The following is a 14,424-nucleotide window of genomic DNA, read 5'->3' as shown; positions in this document are numbered from 1 at the left end:
CAAACTCTCCTTGTTGGGGTCTATTCATGGCCCATCTTTATTTACTTAGATATTTAATTAGTTATTTAAAATCATGTAGTAAGCACTTAGGAACCCACCACCTAAAAGAAAAGGTAGCATCTTGGGATGACCTGCATGTAGCTGTAGGGTCCCCCCGCAGCACCTGCCCCCAGGATCCCTGAATTAGATAAGACTGGCCTCATGAATCTTGTGAGCATAACTCCCTTGCTTTGCTTTTGCCATAATTAAAGAAACGTTTTATATATTCTTAGAAGTAAATATCTTTATTTTAGTTGTTTCTTAACATAGAGGTGATCCTTTGGGATTTTTTTTCTCACTTAATATTACATTGCTAAGATTTATCTGTATTATCGCTTGCTGCAGTGCTTCATTTTTGACTGTTGTATAATATTCCGTAGGATGGCGCACGTGCGTGCCCTCTCTCTCTCTCTCTCTCATGGTTTATTTATTCGTCACCTCCCATTGTCAGGTATTTGTGTTGTTTCTGTTGTGAACAGTGCTCCTAGGGACATTCTCATACATGTCTTCTACTGTACCCATGGACTAGTTTCTCGTGGAAATATACTTATGAGTAGAATTGCTGGGTTATAAACTAGGTGAATAGTCAGCTTTAGGAGAAAATGCCAAACTCTTTCCAGTCATTGTGTCCCAATTTGCAATCCCATCAGCAGTGTATAAAAGATCCCAGAAATCCAACATTTGGTATCGTTAGTCTTTGTTATTTTTGTAAATGGTTGAAAAGATATGAAATAGTAACTCATTCTGGCCTCAGTTTGCATTTTCCTGATCTCTGATGATGCCAAACATCTCTTCATGTGTTTGTTTGTTTGTTTTTTGTCACACATGTCGCCTCCTTGGTGAAATGCACGCTCCATTTCCCACCCACTTTTCTGTGGTGCTGTTGTGCTCTTTGGATTCCTGACACTAATCTCTGTCAAGGGTACACACCAGGAATACCTGCTCTCAGTTTCTCAGTTTACAACCTGACTTTGCCCTTTCTTTCTTTCTTTTTGAGACAGGGTTTTACTCTGTTGCCCTGGCTAGGGTGCAGTGGTGCAATCATAGCTCACTGCAACCTCAAACTCCTGGGCTCAAGCGATCCTCCCTCCTCAGCCTCCCGAGTAGCTGGGACTCCAGGCACACAACTATGCCTGGCTAATTGCTTATATTTTTTTTAGAGACTGGGTTTTGCTCTTGCTCAGGCTAACTTTGCAATTTAAGATGTCTTTCAGTGAACCAAAGTTCTTAATTGTAATATAGTCAGATTCACCAACCTTTTATGATCAATATTTTTTTGTGTTTTGTTTAAAAAATCTTTGCTTACCTTAAGGTCTAGAAGATATTCATCTATATTTTCTACTAAAAGTTTTAATGTTTGTTTTTTTTTATTTTTTTTTGAGACAGAGTCTCACTGTGTTGCCCAGGCTAGAGTGCCATGGCGTCAGCCTAGCTCACAGCAACCTCAAACTCCTGGGCTCAAGCGATCCTTCTGCCTCAGCCTCCCGAGTAGCTGGGACTACAGGCATGCGCCACCATGCCCGGCTAATTTTTTTCTATATATTTTTAGTTGTCCGATTAATTTCTTTCTATTTTTAGTAGAGACGGGGTCTCGCTCTTGCTCAGGCTGGTCTCGAACTCCTGAGCTCAAACAATCCGCCCACCTCGGCCTCCCAGAGAGCTAGGATTACAGGCGTGAGCCACCGCGCCCGGCCTAATGTTTGGTTTTAACATTTAAGTTCTTTTCATCTATTGAGAGTTGATTTTTTAAAAATATGTGTGAGGTGGGAATGCAATTTTCCACACAGGGAATAATTTTTTCCAGTTTCTCCTTTCCCCACAGCTCTGGCATGCTCTGTTGTGTGTGGTGTGTGTGTAGCTTTCTCTTCTGTCCCGTTTGTCAGTTTGTCTGCCCCTCCCCAAGCCACACTGTCTGGATTACTGCAGCTTCGTGACAAGTCCTGATCCCTGGTAGGGCAAGTCCGCCTGCCGGCTTTTCTTCTTCAGATTTATCTTGGCTAATCTTGGAGAAATACGTTTATATCGTGACGTACAAATACACATATAACCACACAACGATTTCCAGAACATTCCTTAACTCAGTGTGCTGTGATTATTTTTATTCTATTCTATGTCATTTTGAAAAAATGCTGGACATCACCCACTAAACTGATTTCACACCCTCGTAATGGATGGTGGGGCACAGTTTGAAAAATTGTTTCTCCAGCCACTCTGGAAGGCTAGAACCTAACATGTGCTTTCATTCATTCATTCAGTCAGCAGATATTTATGGCCATGTACGTGTCAGGCACTGATTTACTGTACTTCATGCCAGGAATGCAGTAGAAAAGAAAGCCTACCCACTCCAGGCCCTGACCTCATGTTGTTTACAATCTCATCCACATAAGTTCACAGAAAAATAACTACAAACCGTGATGAGGGTGAAGCCCCAGAGGATAGAAAGGGTCTGGATGGGAGAAGGTCTCTGAGGCGATGATCTGGAAGTTAGCAGGATAAAGACAGCAGGAATGAACCCTTCAGGAGAAGGGACATACAGCAAGTGCAAAGGCCCTGTGGCAGGAGAAAGTGTGACAGACGTAGGAGGAGGCCAGTGTGGCTGCGACACAGTGGAGCAGGGAGAGGGTTCCGCTGACACAGAGGCCCAAGTAAGGATGTAGATTTTTCGTTTCCTAGGAGCAGTGGCAAGCATTGAAGGATTTTAAAGATGGAAACAATTTGATCTGGTTTGTGTTTTCTGAGACTGATGCAATGCCTATTGTGCTAAGGAGGCAGATTGGTTTGTGTTTTAACATTTTTCTGTTACTGGGAAAGGAAGCCTGTGGGTGGCAGTGCGGTCGGGGCAGGAAGGCCTATGGGAAGGCCATGGTGCTGTCACGGTGTTCCTCATGCTGTTCCTGATGCCCAGTTTTGCCCACCTCTTCCCCACCCTGAAATCTTTCTCATCCTTCAAGGACCAACGCCAACCAAGGGCACTGACCTCCCGGACCTGCCAGGAAGGAGTGGCGGCTCCCTCCCGGCTGACCCCAGAGCACTTCCTTAGCTCATGCTGATCTCAGAGCACACCCCACTCCACTCCGGCCACTTAGCCATGTTTCTTGATGGCGCCAGTAAGCGGGTCAGACCCTCAACAAGCCCTTCAGTGTTGAAATGCACAAGCCCACCCCTCCAGCCTTGGCTGAACTAGGCTCTGCAGTTTGGGAGAACCATATACCACCAGAAGGAAGGGCCAAAATGGCTGAAGCCCCAAGATAGCTGGCTGGAAGAAAGGGCGGAGGGCTTTTTCTGGTTTTTTTTTTTTTTTGTTTTTTCTACAGACGACTCAAGGGGAGACTGGTCCTAGGGAAAAGGATCCCCTGAAAGGCTGGAAAACAGATCACATTTGAAAGTCAAGTGCAGAAACATTATTGCCTTCTGGGAGCTGGCTTCCCCACCTTCTCAGGAATGACACTACATCCAAAAGGCGCTGCACGTCTTCAGGCCACTGCCATCCTCCTCCTGGTGCCTCCCAACTCAGGACGACAGGCCCAGCCGGCCTGCACAGCCACTGGGGAGCTGGGGACCCTCGTCAAGGAAGCTGGTGACCCTGGGCCAATTGCCTCCTCTCCCCATGCCTCAGTTCCTCCTCTGTCAGTTAGGAGAATGCTGCCTCCCTCGGAGGGTTGTCATGAGGATCTAATCCTTGGCAAAGGTCTGCCGTGCCCAGCCCCGGCCCTGGCACATCACTCAGCAATGTTAGTTCTGCCTCCCCTGCCCCGACCCAGGGCGAGAGCCACCGCTGCGTGACGGGCTCTGTAAGGGCAAATGCAAGTCACCTGACTCCACGTTGCTGCACCTCCCTGCTGTAACCCACTTTGTTACATAGAAGAGTGACATTTCATTCTGTCTTTAAAATCTCTTCAGTGGATTGCTTGTGGGGCAATCACCTTCTGGTCTAAGTTTTATTCAATAATACAATTGTTTTCTTTTTCTACTTTCATAGAGAGGTTTTCTGAGTTAGGAGGGAATTTTGTTTCAATTCCCCAATGGCCCCCATCGGACAGAGAGAGACAAACTCTACACCCTTCTGCCTTCCATGGAAATGGCTTCGGAATTCTCTGCTGGCTTCTCCACTGGGGAGTGGGCGCAGGTTCAGAGAGGGTGTGTTTCTCTAGCACTTTCCCTCTAACAAACCCTGCAGGAGGAAGGGGACACACAGAGGGCCCTTACCTCCTGGAATAATATAAGTATAATAAAGTATAATATAAGTATAATAAAATTAGTATACTCAGAATAATAACAACAGCTCTTTTCTAATTCACAGGAACCCACTGAAAAGTGATCTCAATCACTGTACACACAGATCAAGGTGTGTTAAGCATAAGAATGCTAGTAACAGACCAGCCCACCTAGTAAAACTCACTAGTTCTTTTTAAATAGACCCTGCTTGGGATTATAACTATCAAAATAAATTGAAAGTATAGTAATACTAATGTCTTAAACAATACACTGTGAGGTAACATTTTTGAGCGTATCCCATATGTCAGGCAGCTAAGTATTTGCACTTGCTGTTTTACTTAATTCTCACAACCACCCTAGAGCATACGTATTACTATTTTCCATGTTGCTCTAATGAGGAAATAGGCCCAGAGAGATGGCGGGTACACGGCTATTAAGAGTTGGTCATGAACTAACAAGTTCAAATTCTCGTTCTTCTGAGGGAAAGCATAACATACAAGATATTTTGTTTTGTTCAAAGGTGAAATGATACCAATTTTGGGATGAGAGGGTGGAACGATTCACATTTTGAGAAACTGAAGATGAACATAGAGATTCTGTTTTCCTTAAGATGATAAAGGGAAACTTATCTTGGGAATGGGTTTCAGCTGAACCTGCCCAGCACGTGAAACCAATTCCTCAGTGGGAGGAGGAAGCCACCCTCCCAGCGCAGGGCCAGTTCTGATCTCCCTGAAATGTTCAAAATCACTCCCAGTGGCTTAAGCTCCTTCGTCAGATTTCATTATGCACATGGATAATAGGAACTTGTTTCTCAGCCTTTTATCTTTCCATCTGTTTCCACACGGCTGTGTTCCAACTGTTCCCAGGCCTTCTCGTTCTTTCCACAGCGCTAACCACCCCACCGTCATGTGAGATGCAGCCGGGGGTTCTGGGAGTGCTCAAAATGTCTTGAAAGCAACTGCCTAATCTTTAACTTTGGGACAAGGCCTTATACATAAGAGTTTCTGGGCAAGAAAATGTTGTTTTGTTTTGTTTTGTTTTTTGAGACAGAGTCTCACTGTGTTGCCCGGGCTAGAGTGCCATGGCGTCAGCCTAGCTCACAGCAACCTCAAACTCCTGGGCTCAAGCGATCCTTCTGCCTCAGCCTCCCGAGTAGCTGGGACTACAGGCATGCGCCACCATGCCCGGCTAATTTTTTTCTATATATTTTTAGTTGTCCGATTAATTTCTTTCTATTTTTAGTAGAGACGGGGTCTCGCTCTTGCTCAGGCTGGTCTCGAACTCCTGAGCTCAAACAATCCGCCCACCTCGGCCTCCCAGAGAGCTAGGATTACAGGCGTGAGCCACTGCGCCTGGCCAAGAAAATGTTTTTTTAAAAACATCCAAACTTTGATTGACTTACTGAAGTTCTGCTTATTTTGAAGTGAGTCATGTTTTTGGGGTTACTGGAGGAGAGAGCTCAGGCTGCACCTGTTCTTGGATTTCTTTCCCAGGTTCCGGTAACTTCCAGTCCTTGCTCAACTTCCTCCTTCTCTCTAGTGAGGCAATGCGTGAGCTTGCGGGGGAGAATGTGCGCCTAGGAATGGGGTTTTAAGAGCTGCACAAGAATTCCTCAGCTGATATTCACAACTGCCAAAGGGGGGAAACAACCCAGTGTCTACCAATGGATGAACAGATAAACAAATTGTGTGTAAAAGAAAATGAAATTTCAAGATCCTCTAAATTTACATGCCAAGCAGGAAGTTAAGCCCTGGAGACTGCATTGGGTAGCATATTAGCAACTTCTGCTTCTTAGATCATAGATTAACTCGCTTCCTCATTGTTCTTGCTCCGTAAGGGACTAGGAGACACCAGGAGCTGCTCCCCTTCCAATCACTGATCTTTGTTATTGATTAACTGCCTCCTTTGTTGTCCTGTACCTAACTGAGACCAGGCGACTCTTATGTCTTCAGTGTGGAATGTTAAATATACCTTTCCTGAAAGAAAAAGACCACACCAACTAATCAGATCATTGTAACTGTGTATTAAGCCTTATATAGGAAGATGTTGAAATTCTGTTAAGCTTCCCTGATCTTTGTCTACATAAACAATCCCAAACTTTCATACTACTGGAACACAGACTTCTATTCTTTGGAATCAGCGCTTCCCAGGCAGCCATCCTCAAACTTTGTGCTTAAATAAACTCTCTTTAAACTAGAATCTGACCCTTTCGATTATTTGGGGGTTAATTGTGGTACATCCATTCAATGGACTATTGCTCAGCCATAAAAAGGGGTGACGCGCTGATACATGCTACAGCTTGGATGAACCGCAAAACATCATGTTAAGTGAAAGAAGCCAGCCACAAAATGCCACGTGTTGTATGATTCCATTTGTGTGAAACAGCCTGAATAGGTAAATCCATAGAGAAAGCAGATAGTGCTTGCTAGGGGGTGGGCAGGGAGGGGCATGGGGTTTCCTTTTGGGGTAAGGAAAATATTTTGGAATTAGATAGTGGTGACGGTGGCAACGCATTGTGAATGTGCTAAATGTCACTGTGCATTTTAAAATGGTTAATTTTATGTTATGTGAATTTCACTGTAATAATAAAAAAAGACGGAATTCCTCAGCAAGGGCGGACCCCTCACACCAGGCGTGGCTCCTCGGCTCCGGGCCGACAGCCGAGGCACAGCCCTGCAGTCCAAGGTGGGGGCGACAGGTCCCCACTGCACACGGAGGAAGACAAGTCCCAGAGACAGGTGAAGAGAGGCAAGGAGGAGCTAGAGTCCACCCTTCCAGGTCCTTCTGCACAGGTTTGTTTCTCTGTACTTGTCAGTCCCTCTCTGCATCCTTCCTTTTCTGTCTATCCGACTATCGTTTTTCTCCCTGGCTGGCGTGGGAGCTCCAGGAGGGCATCCCCAGCCCTGGAACATGCCTGGTGTGGATCTAGCAGCCTCTCTAAATGGCTGTTGACCAAATGAACGAACAGGGAGGTGTAGTGACTTGCTCGGGGTAACCCAGCAGGCAGCTGCAGAGCGGGGAACTAAACCTAGGTCGTCTGAATTCTGGGCCAGGCTCTGCCACTTCTAGTCCCCCTGGCGCCAGCCTTAGGTCCCACGGGTAGAATTCAGAGATGCTTCTTACAGGGAACCCACTGGCTGGAGGTGGAGAAGGGCTGGGAAGTTGGCAGTTAGGGGCCGCAGAGGGTTATGCTTGCTGCCTCTCCAAGAAGCTGCGACAATTGAGTGAGCCCTAGCAATTCTGAAGTGAGAGGAAGTCTGTCTTGGTGCCCTTCCATCTTCTCAGGGCCCACACTTCCCCCTATGGGACTGTGTCACCCTTGCCTCCCTCAGCCAACGTGGCATCCCCCTGGCCTGCTCTGCCTGACAACCCTCAGGACCAGGATCTTCTCAGCCCTCACCCCTTAAGATCTCATCTGTCCCATGTCCCCCCACCTCGGGTCGTTGCCAAGGTACTGGCCCACTAACAGCAACTATTTATTGAGCACCTTTTGTGTGCCAGGAGCCATGCCACCTGTTTTGCCAACTTTATGTGATTGAGTCTTACAATAACCTGCAAGGAGAGGTATTGTTATAACCATTTTACAGATGAGGAAAATGAGGCCCGAGGTGGCTGAACCAGCTGCATGGTTCAGTAAGTAATGAGCTGGACGTGAGCCCAGGACCCTATGTGTCTTTGCCGAAGCCGTGTCCCTTCCACCTTCATATCACCTCTGGTGAATCTGTCTGGCCTGAGCTGTGATGAGCGCGTTTCCATGGGGACCCTCGATGCTACGAGGGGCACTTCAGACCTAAGGGCGAGCTGGGCAGGAGGGCGTGATCTGCACTTGAAGTGCCTCCTAAACCACATTCTTTTTTCCATAGCATGGGCCTTGTTTCCCTAACTCGAAATTCTAAAAAGTTTGGGGAGAAAATGGCCTGTAGTAGACATATTTCAGAGAGCCTTCTCGGAAAACTTGCCCGGCCCCAGGCCCTGTTTTTGACATACGACAAGTTCCCATCTGTCCCACCCACAGCCCAGCCACAGGTTATTGGCTCAGGGGTGGACAGCTGACTTAGAGGCAGCTCAGCCATCGGTTGGTGATCTGGGCTACAGGCCTGTGGTCCCATGAGAGCCAGAGTGAGCAGCTTTCACCGTAACTTTTCCCAGGCTAGGTGAGGGCTGGCAGTCCCTTGTGTCCTGCTTTCGGATGTGCCTGAGATTTACTGCTACAGCCTTTCAACACCTCCAACCCTTATACTTAGGCAGTTTAAGCAGGTTTTCTGTGCCTTAAAAGGAAACAGCATTGACCAATTTAATAGGAACCAAAATTCCAAAAACAATGCACAAAGGTTTTTGTTGTATTTGAGAAGAGAGGAGAAATATTGCATAATTTTAGACTTTGTTTGGAAAATATGTAAAGTATTTTTAAAAACTGAGGTTAGCCATTAAAAGAAGAGAGTAAACAAAGAGTGCAATGCGCACCGCCTGAAGAATGGACATATTTGAAATTCGAACTTGGGGGGGGGCAAGGGCAACATACATAACCTAAGCATCTGTACCCCCATAATATGCTGAAATAAAAAAAAAAAGAAGAGAGTAAAAATATAGTCTATTAAGCTTCATAGCAAGCAGAGAAAAAAAGAGCTATGTAGAAAATATAAAAACTTATCCATCTAACTGAAATCACAAAAGGGAAAAAGAAAAGCAAAGCCAACATATAAATAAGATATTAGAAATAAGTCCAAATATATCAGTAATCACAAATAACTGTAAATAGATTATATCTATCTATGAAAAGATAGATTAAGCTCCAATGACATGTTATTTATAAGAGACACACCTAAAACAAAATCTAACAGAAAGCCCGAAAATAATGGGATGGGAAAAAAGAGATATACTCTGCTATAGACTGAATATTTCTGTCCCCCTGAGATTCCTACATTGAAGTCCTAGTCCCCAGTGTGATGGTATTAGGAGGCGGGGCTGCTGGGAGGCTATTAGGCCCCACCCCCTCCCATTAGCCCTCACGAAAGGGATTACCGCCCTTATGAAAGAGTTCTCAGTGAGCTCTCTCGTCCCTTTTGCCATGAAGTGGTGTAGACACACTTTCACTGTGATGACAGTAAGGAGTCAGTGGTCTATGAGCCAGGAAGAGGGCCCTTGCCAGATAGCGAGTCTGAGGCACCTTGATCTTGGACTTCCCGGCCTCCAGAACTGTGAGTAATACATTTCTGTTGTTTATAAGCTACCCAGTCTATGGTCTTTGTCACAGCAGCCCAAATGGACTAAGACACTGCAAATATAATAAGCCAAAGGAAAACTGGGGGTAGAAGTATTAATATCATAAGAAGTAGGGTTTAATCTAAAAGGCATTAATTGTAGTTAAAGAAAGATAGCACATTTTAAATGTAAGGTTTTTTGTTTTTTGTTTTCCTTTCTCTCTTTCCCTTTATGCTCATCTGTCCCTGGCTAGAAACTTTGCAGTTGCCTCTACGTGGCTTATAACAGCATCTCGGGCTCCTGCTCCCTGGGGGAAGAGGACATGTTTGAGGTGCACACCGATCCCCTGCTTGCTCACTGGAAGCCCGCCTCCCACTCCCCGTGTATCCCGGTGTTGTCTCTGTGCTCACATTTCATCAGCCACTGCTATGTGTTTGCAGGAGAAGGAGTGAGATGAGATGCAACAAGTTATCCCCTCTGCTCCGTCATGTTCATCACCTTCCTAAACAAAATGTTCTCAAATGACTTTAGGCTGTTCCTTCCTTCCCTGATTGCTCTCTCATTTCATCCCTCCCCGAAACCCACTAGCAAATCTGCTTCCCCAGTGCTGCCACTAAGAACATGCAAAAGAATCTTCCGTAAGCTCTGAGGTCAAGTCTCAGAGACTCAAGTAAGGCAGCATTGTTAGATGAGTGGATGGTTGGTCATTTGGATGTAGGAGCCTTTGTGTGACTGCCTGAAAACAGACTGAATCTGAATGGACTTTTCTTCAAAGAAGACATGCAAAGGACCAACAAGCACAAACCTCAACATCCTTGGCTGTCAGGGAAATGCAAATCAAAACTACAGTGAGATACCACTTCACACCCCCGCGATGATTATAATCAAAAAGACAAACAATAACAAGTGTTGCCTAGCATCAGACAAATTGGAACCCTCATGCGTTGCTGGTAGGAATGTAAAATAGTACAGCCATTTTGGAATAAAAATCTGGCAGTTTCTTGAAAGGCTAAACAGAGGAATTACCGTATCACCTGCCAATTCCACTGCTAGGCATATACATAAAAGAAGTGGAAACCTATGTCCATACAAAGAGTTGTACGTGAGTGTTCATAGCATTATTCGTAAAGGCTCGAAAGTGGAAACAACCCAAATGCCCATCAACTGATGAAGGGATAAATTAGATGTGGTACGTCCATACCATGGTGTGAACCTTGAAAACATTTTGCTGAGTGAAAGAAGCCAGTCGTAGAAGACCACATATTATATGATTCTATTCATATGAAATGTCTAGACTAGGCAAGCCTATAGAGACAGAAAGTGGATTAGTGGTTGCCTAGGGCTGGGGAGTGCTGGTGGGGACTGGGGAGTGACTGCTAGTGGGTGTGGGGTTTCTCGCTGGGGTGGTGACAACGTTCTAAAATAGACTATAATGATGATATTGAGCAACTCTGTGAATTATACTAAAAACCATTGAATTGCACACTTTAAATTGATGGATTGGGTGGTATGTGAATTAACGCATTTCAATAAATTTACATTAAGTAATAACATTTAAAAATAAAATGGGGCACACACATACACAACTAAACAAATTGCATCACTTTATAACCACATCTAAGATATCAAAAGAGGGAGAAGAGGGTTCTACGTCCTATTGCAATATCAAGGGAAACTGAAGCACTTGGAAATGCCTATCTACTCTGAATTCCTCCCAGGAAGGGCCCAGGATTTACCTCCCACCCCAGGTGAAGCCCCCGCCATGGGCAGAAAGGGAGCATCCTGGGAGCTGCTGGCGATGTGTGTGTCTGAGCAGCAGGGGCTGGTCTGCACCAGGCTCAGCCCTTGGTCTCCAGGAAGCCTGGACAGGAGATGAACCCAGCGCTCACCTGTACGATCCAGACAGGACGAATCTCCAGTCTGAGATGATGAACTTCTCCCGGATTCGGCCTGCGAATTTCCTGCCTGATTTGGCGCAGTACACCTCTCCCTCCACACTCCGGATGGAAATGTTCTGTCAGAAGGAAAGTCAAAGTGTCACTAATTATGTGTTTATAGATGTACATTTGGGCTATAGACTGAATGTTTGTGTCCCCCAATTCTATGTTGAAACCTAATCCCCAGTGTGATGGTGCAAGGAGGTGGGGCCTTTGGGATGTGCTCGGGTCATGATGGTGGTGCCCTCGCGAATGGGGTTCGTGCCCTTATAAAGGAGGCCCAAGAGAGCTGTCTCACTTCTTCTCCATGTGAGGACACAGGGAGAAGATGACCATTTATGAAACAAGAAATGGGCCCCCTCCAGACACTGAATCTGCCAGTGCCTTGTTCTTGGACCCCCCAGCCTCCAGAACTGTGAGGAATAAATTTCTATTGTTTATAAGCCATTCAGTCTATGGCATTCTGTCATAGCTGCTCAAATGGGCTAAGACAATTTGCACAGAAAAAAGTCTGGAAGAATGTTCACCAAGATATAAACATGTGTTATCTCTGGTTGGTGGGATTATGGGCCATTTAAAAAATTTTTGTTTTTAGAGACAGGGTCTTGCTCTGTTACCCAGGCTGGAGTTCAGTGGTGCTATCATAGTTCACTGCAGCCTCGAACTCCTGGGCTCAAGCAATCCTTCTGCCTCAGCCTCCCAACTAGCTGGGGCTATAGGCACATGCCACTGCACTTGGCTCTCATTTTAATTTTCTCTTGGCTGAATTGTCTAAATTTTCTTCGTTTTCCTGGCATCAGCTGGCAATGAATAAAAAGGGAAGAGGGTAGAATTCAAACAGGCAGCAAATAAAAGAAAGGCAGGGGCCGGATGCCCGTGGTGCCCCCAGTCTAGGCCTCCACTGACTACAAGAGGTCTGGCAGTTACTTGGAGGCAAGCCCAGAGCCCAGCTCTGCCTCGTAAGTGGCTTTAGTGACATGAGTCCCTGGCCCCAACCTGGTCAGAGGGAAGGCCCAGTGTAGCCGGAGCAGGGGGGTTGGCTTTGTGGAAGTCCCAATGGACCCTAGATTGTCCTGTGAAATTGAGTGTGCACAACCCAAATCATGGCTCTATTTGTCCCCTGCCTCCCACGCAGCACTCGTGGAGGGCTGGAGAAATGAAAGGGCAGGCGAAGTGTGAGAGTTTCTCTCAGGGTTAAGGCTGAGGGAGGTGGAAACTGCCAGGGTTCCACAGACGACTGCCTGTGGCTGGTCAGGCTCTGGGAAGGGCACCCGCAGTGCTACCTCCAGCGGCTATCCCTGGCCTCTCCACAGCTCTGTGAGATCTCGGGAGGAGGGGACACATCGCATTGTCCTGTGGTGAGCACAGGACTGTCAGGTGTGACTGCACGGGCCATGAAAGCAAGGCCGGTGCTGACTCTCTTGACCTGCTTCAATGGCCTTGTGCCAAGGAGGTATAATCCAAGTAACGTCAAGCAGACCCGGTAGGCAGAGGTCCTGAGGCCTGTGGCACCAAAACGGAGCCCTGAACTCAGCTGTATGGGTCAGTGCAGAGGGGAAGGGGGAAGGAGGAGGCCCAGCCCCCGTGCACCAAGAAGTCAGTGGGTTATGAGCAGAAGTGATGAAAACCTCTTCCAGGTCTGACCCTAGAAACACCTGCAGAATCCTCCAGCCCTCTCTTTCCCTGTAAGGCTAGCTTGGAGGCCACGTATTCCTTACGGTGTAGCTACGGGATGGAGGAGGGCCGTCTGACTTAGATAGAACTTTGAGCAAGAAACAAGCCTTTATTGTGTTAAGCTACTGAGACGGGGGCTGGGGGTGGCATTTGTTACCACAGCATAGCCTGTCCCACCTGGACTCACACAAGAACCCTTAGAGCTCTCAGTGGGTCGCCTACCTTGAGATGGCTGTCAGAGATCTGGACTTTATCACACATCTCCTGGAAGAGCTTCACACCCGCCTGGTCCAGGAGCACACAGACGAACACCCCGCGCTTGTTGGCTGCCTCTAGAAGGTCACAGAAGATCTCCACATCTGTGAACACATCCATCAGGATGACCAGGACCTGGGCCAGGGCAGAGGGCTCAGTTACCAGAAAAGTCAGGGCCAGGTGCTAACTGGTTTCAGCCAAACTTCCTAAGTCCCAGTGAGTCTGGGAGGGTTGCTCCTGTTGCTGCTGGGCCAGAGGGGAGAGGGCAGGGGTGGGGGAGGGCCTGACTGGGCAGGGTTCAAGGAAGGGAAGGGAGGCCCCTGTCCGTGTTCCGACCCCACCTCTGCAGCCCCACCACATATCCTTTGGCTCCTCTGCCCATTGATGGAGCGAGGAATGCGGAGGAGGAAGGGAGAAAGGCTAGAAAGAGGAGAGAAAACCAAGCACAGGCGTCTGCGCAGGTTGAGAAGAAAGGAATAAATTTAAGGTCATGGGTTCTCAGCAGCTCGGAGCTAGAAGGCACGCTATGGCCACTGCTTTTCAGCTGTTTTTAAGCCATGGACTCCTTGCCTCCCCCACGGAGACACCACACATGAACTAGACTAGAGCCAGCTGCCCCAGTGGGCTGGGGAAAGGGGTCCACTCCCCCAGCAGCTACGACATCGTCTGTGAGAGCAGAAACTGGGGAGGGGACTCCTAGCCATCCAGCAAAGAGGAGAAACATCTGTGTTCCTGCTGGCCAAGCATGCGTTCCTCCCCTTTTGCCAACAGTATGAGAAGCCCCTCTCCTCCACAGCCCATGTGGTTTGGATGGGTCTACTGCTGTCCCCTGATTGGATGTGGGGACAGCACATGACCAAATGAGAGCATGGCATCCCCAGTGATTGGTCCAGGGGTGGTCACATGATCTAAGTTATTCTAATGAGAGTCAGCCCAGGACTTTTGCCGGGACTCTTGGGAAAAGGAGACTTTTCTTTTTTTTTTTTTTTTTTTTGAGACAAAGTCTCACTCTATTGCCTGGGCTAGAGTGAGGAGACATTCTTTCCACGAAGTTGCTCGGCTGGCAGTAAGCTGTGGCGGCTGGCAACCATCTTGCTATCTC

At 47.1% G+C, this 14,424-nt stretch overlaps 1 protein-coding gene across 1 annotated transcript in view; it reads right to left on the bottom strand.

The window, feature by feature from the left end:
- The window catches only part of FAM83A (family with sequence similarity 83, member A), a 36,105-nt gene that overhangs the window by 2,011 nt on the left and 19,670 nt on the right, over positions 1-14,424 (bottom strand). The window contains exons 2-3 of the mRNA XM_012660846.1: positions 13,290-13,457; positions 11,346-11,470 (exon numbers count right to left, since the gene is read on the bottom strand). Coding sequence (XP_012516300.1) covers positions 11,346-11,470; positions 13,290-13,457 — 293 coding nt within the window. The remainder of the gene's footprint in view (positions 1-11,345; positions 11,471-13,289; positions 13,458-14,424) is intronic.

This window comes from Propithecus coquereli, unplaced genomic scaffold, assembly GCF_000956105.1.
Source record: "Propithecus coquereli isolate 6110/MARCELLA unplaced genomic scaffold, Pcoq_1.0 Scaffold68, whole genome shotgun sequence".
NCBI lineage: Eukaryota > Metazoa > Chordata > Mammalia > Primates > Indriidae > Propithecus > Propithecus coquereli.
Note: the sequence above shows the minus strand (reverse complement) of the source record. Positions and strands in the feature narration are given on the sequence as shown.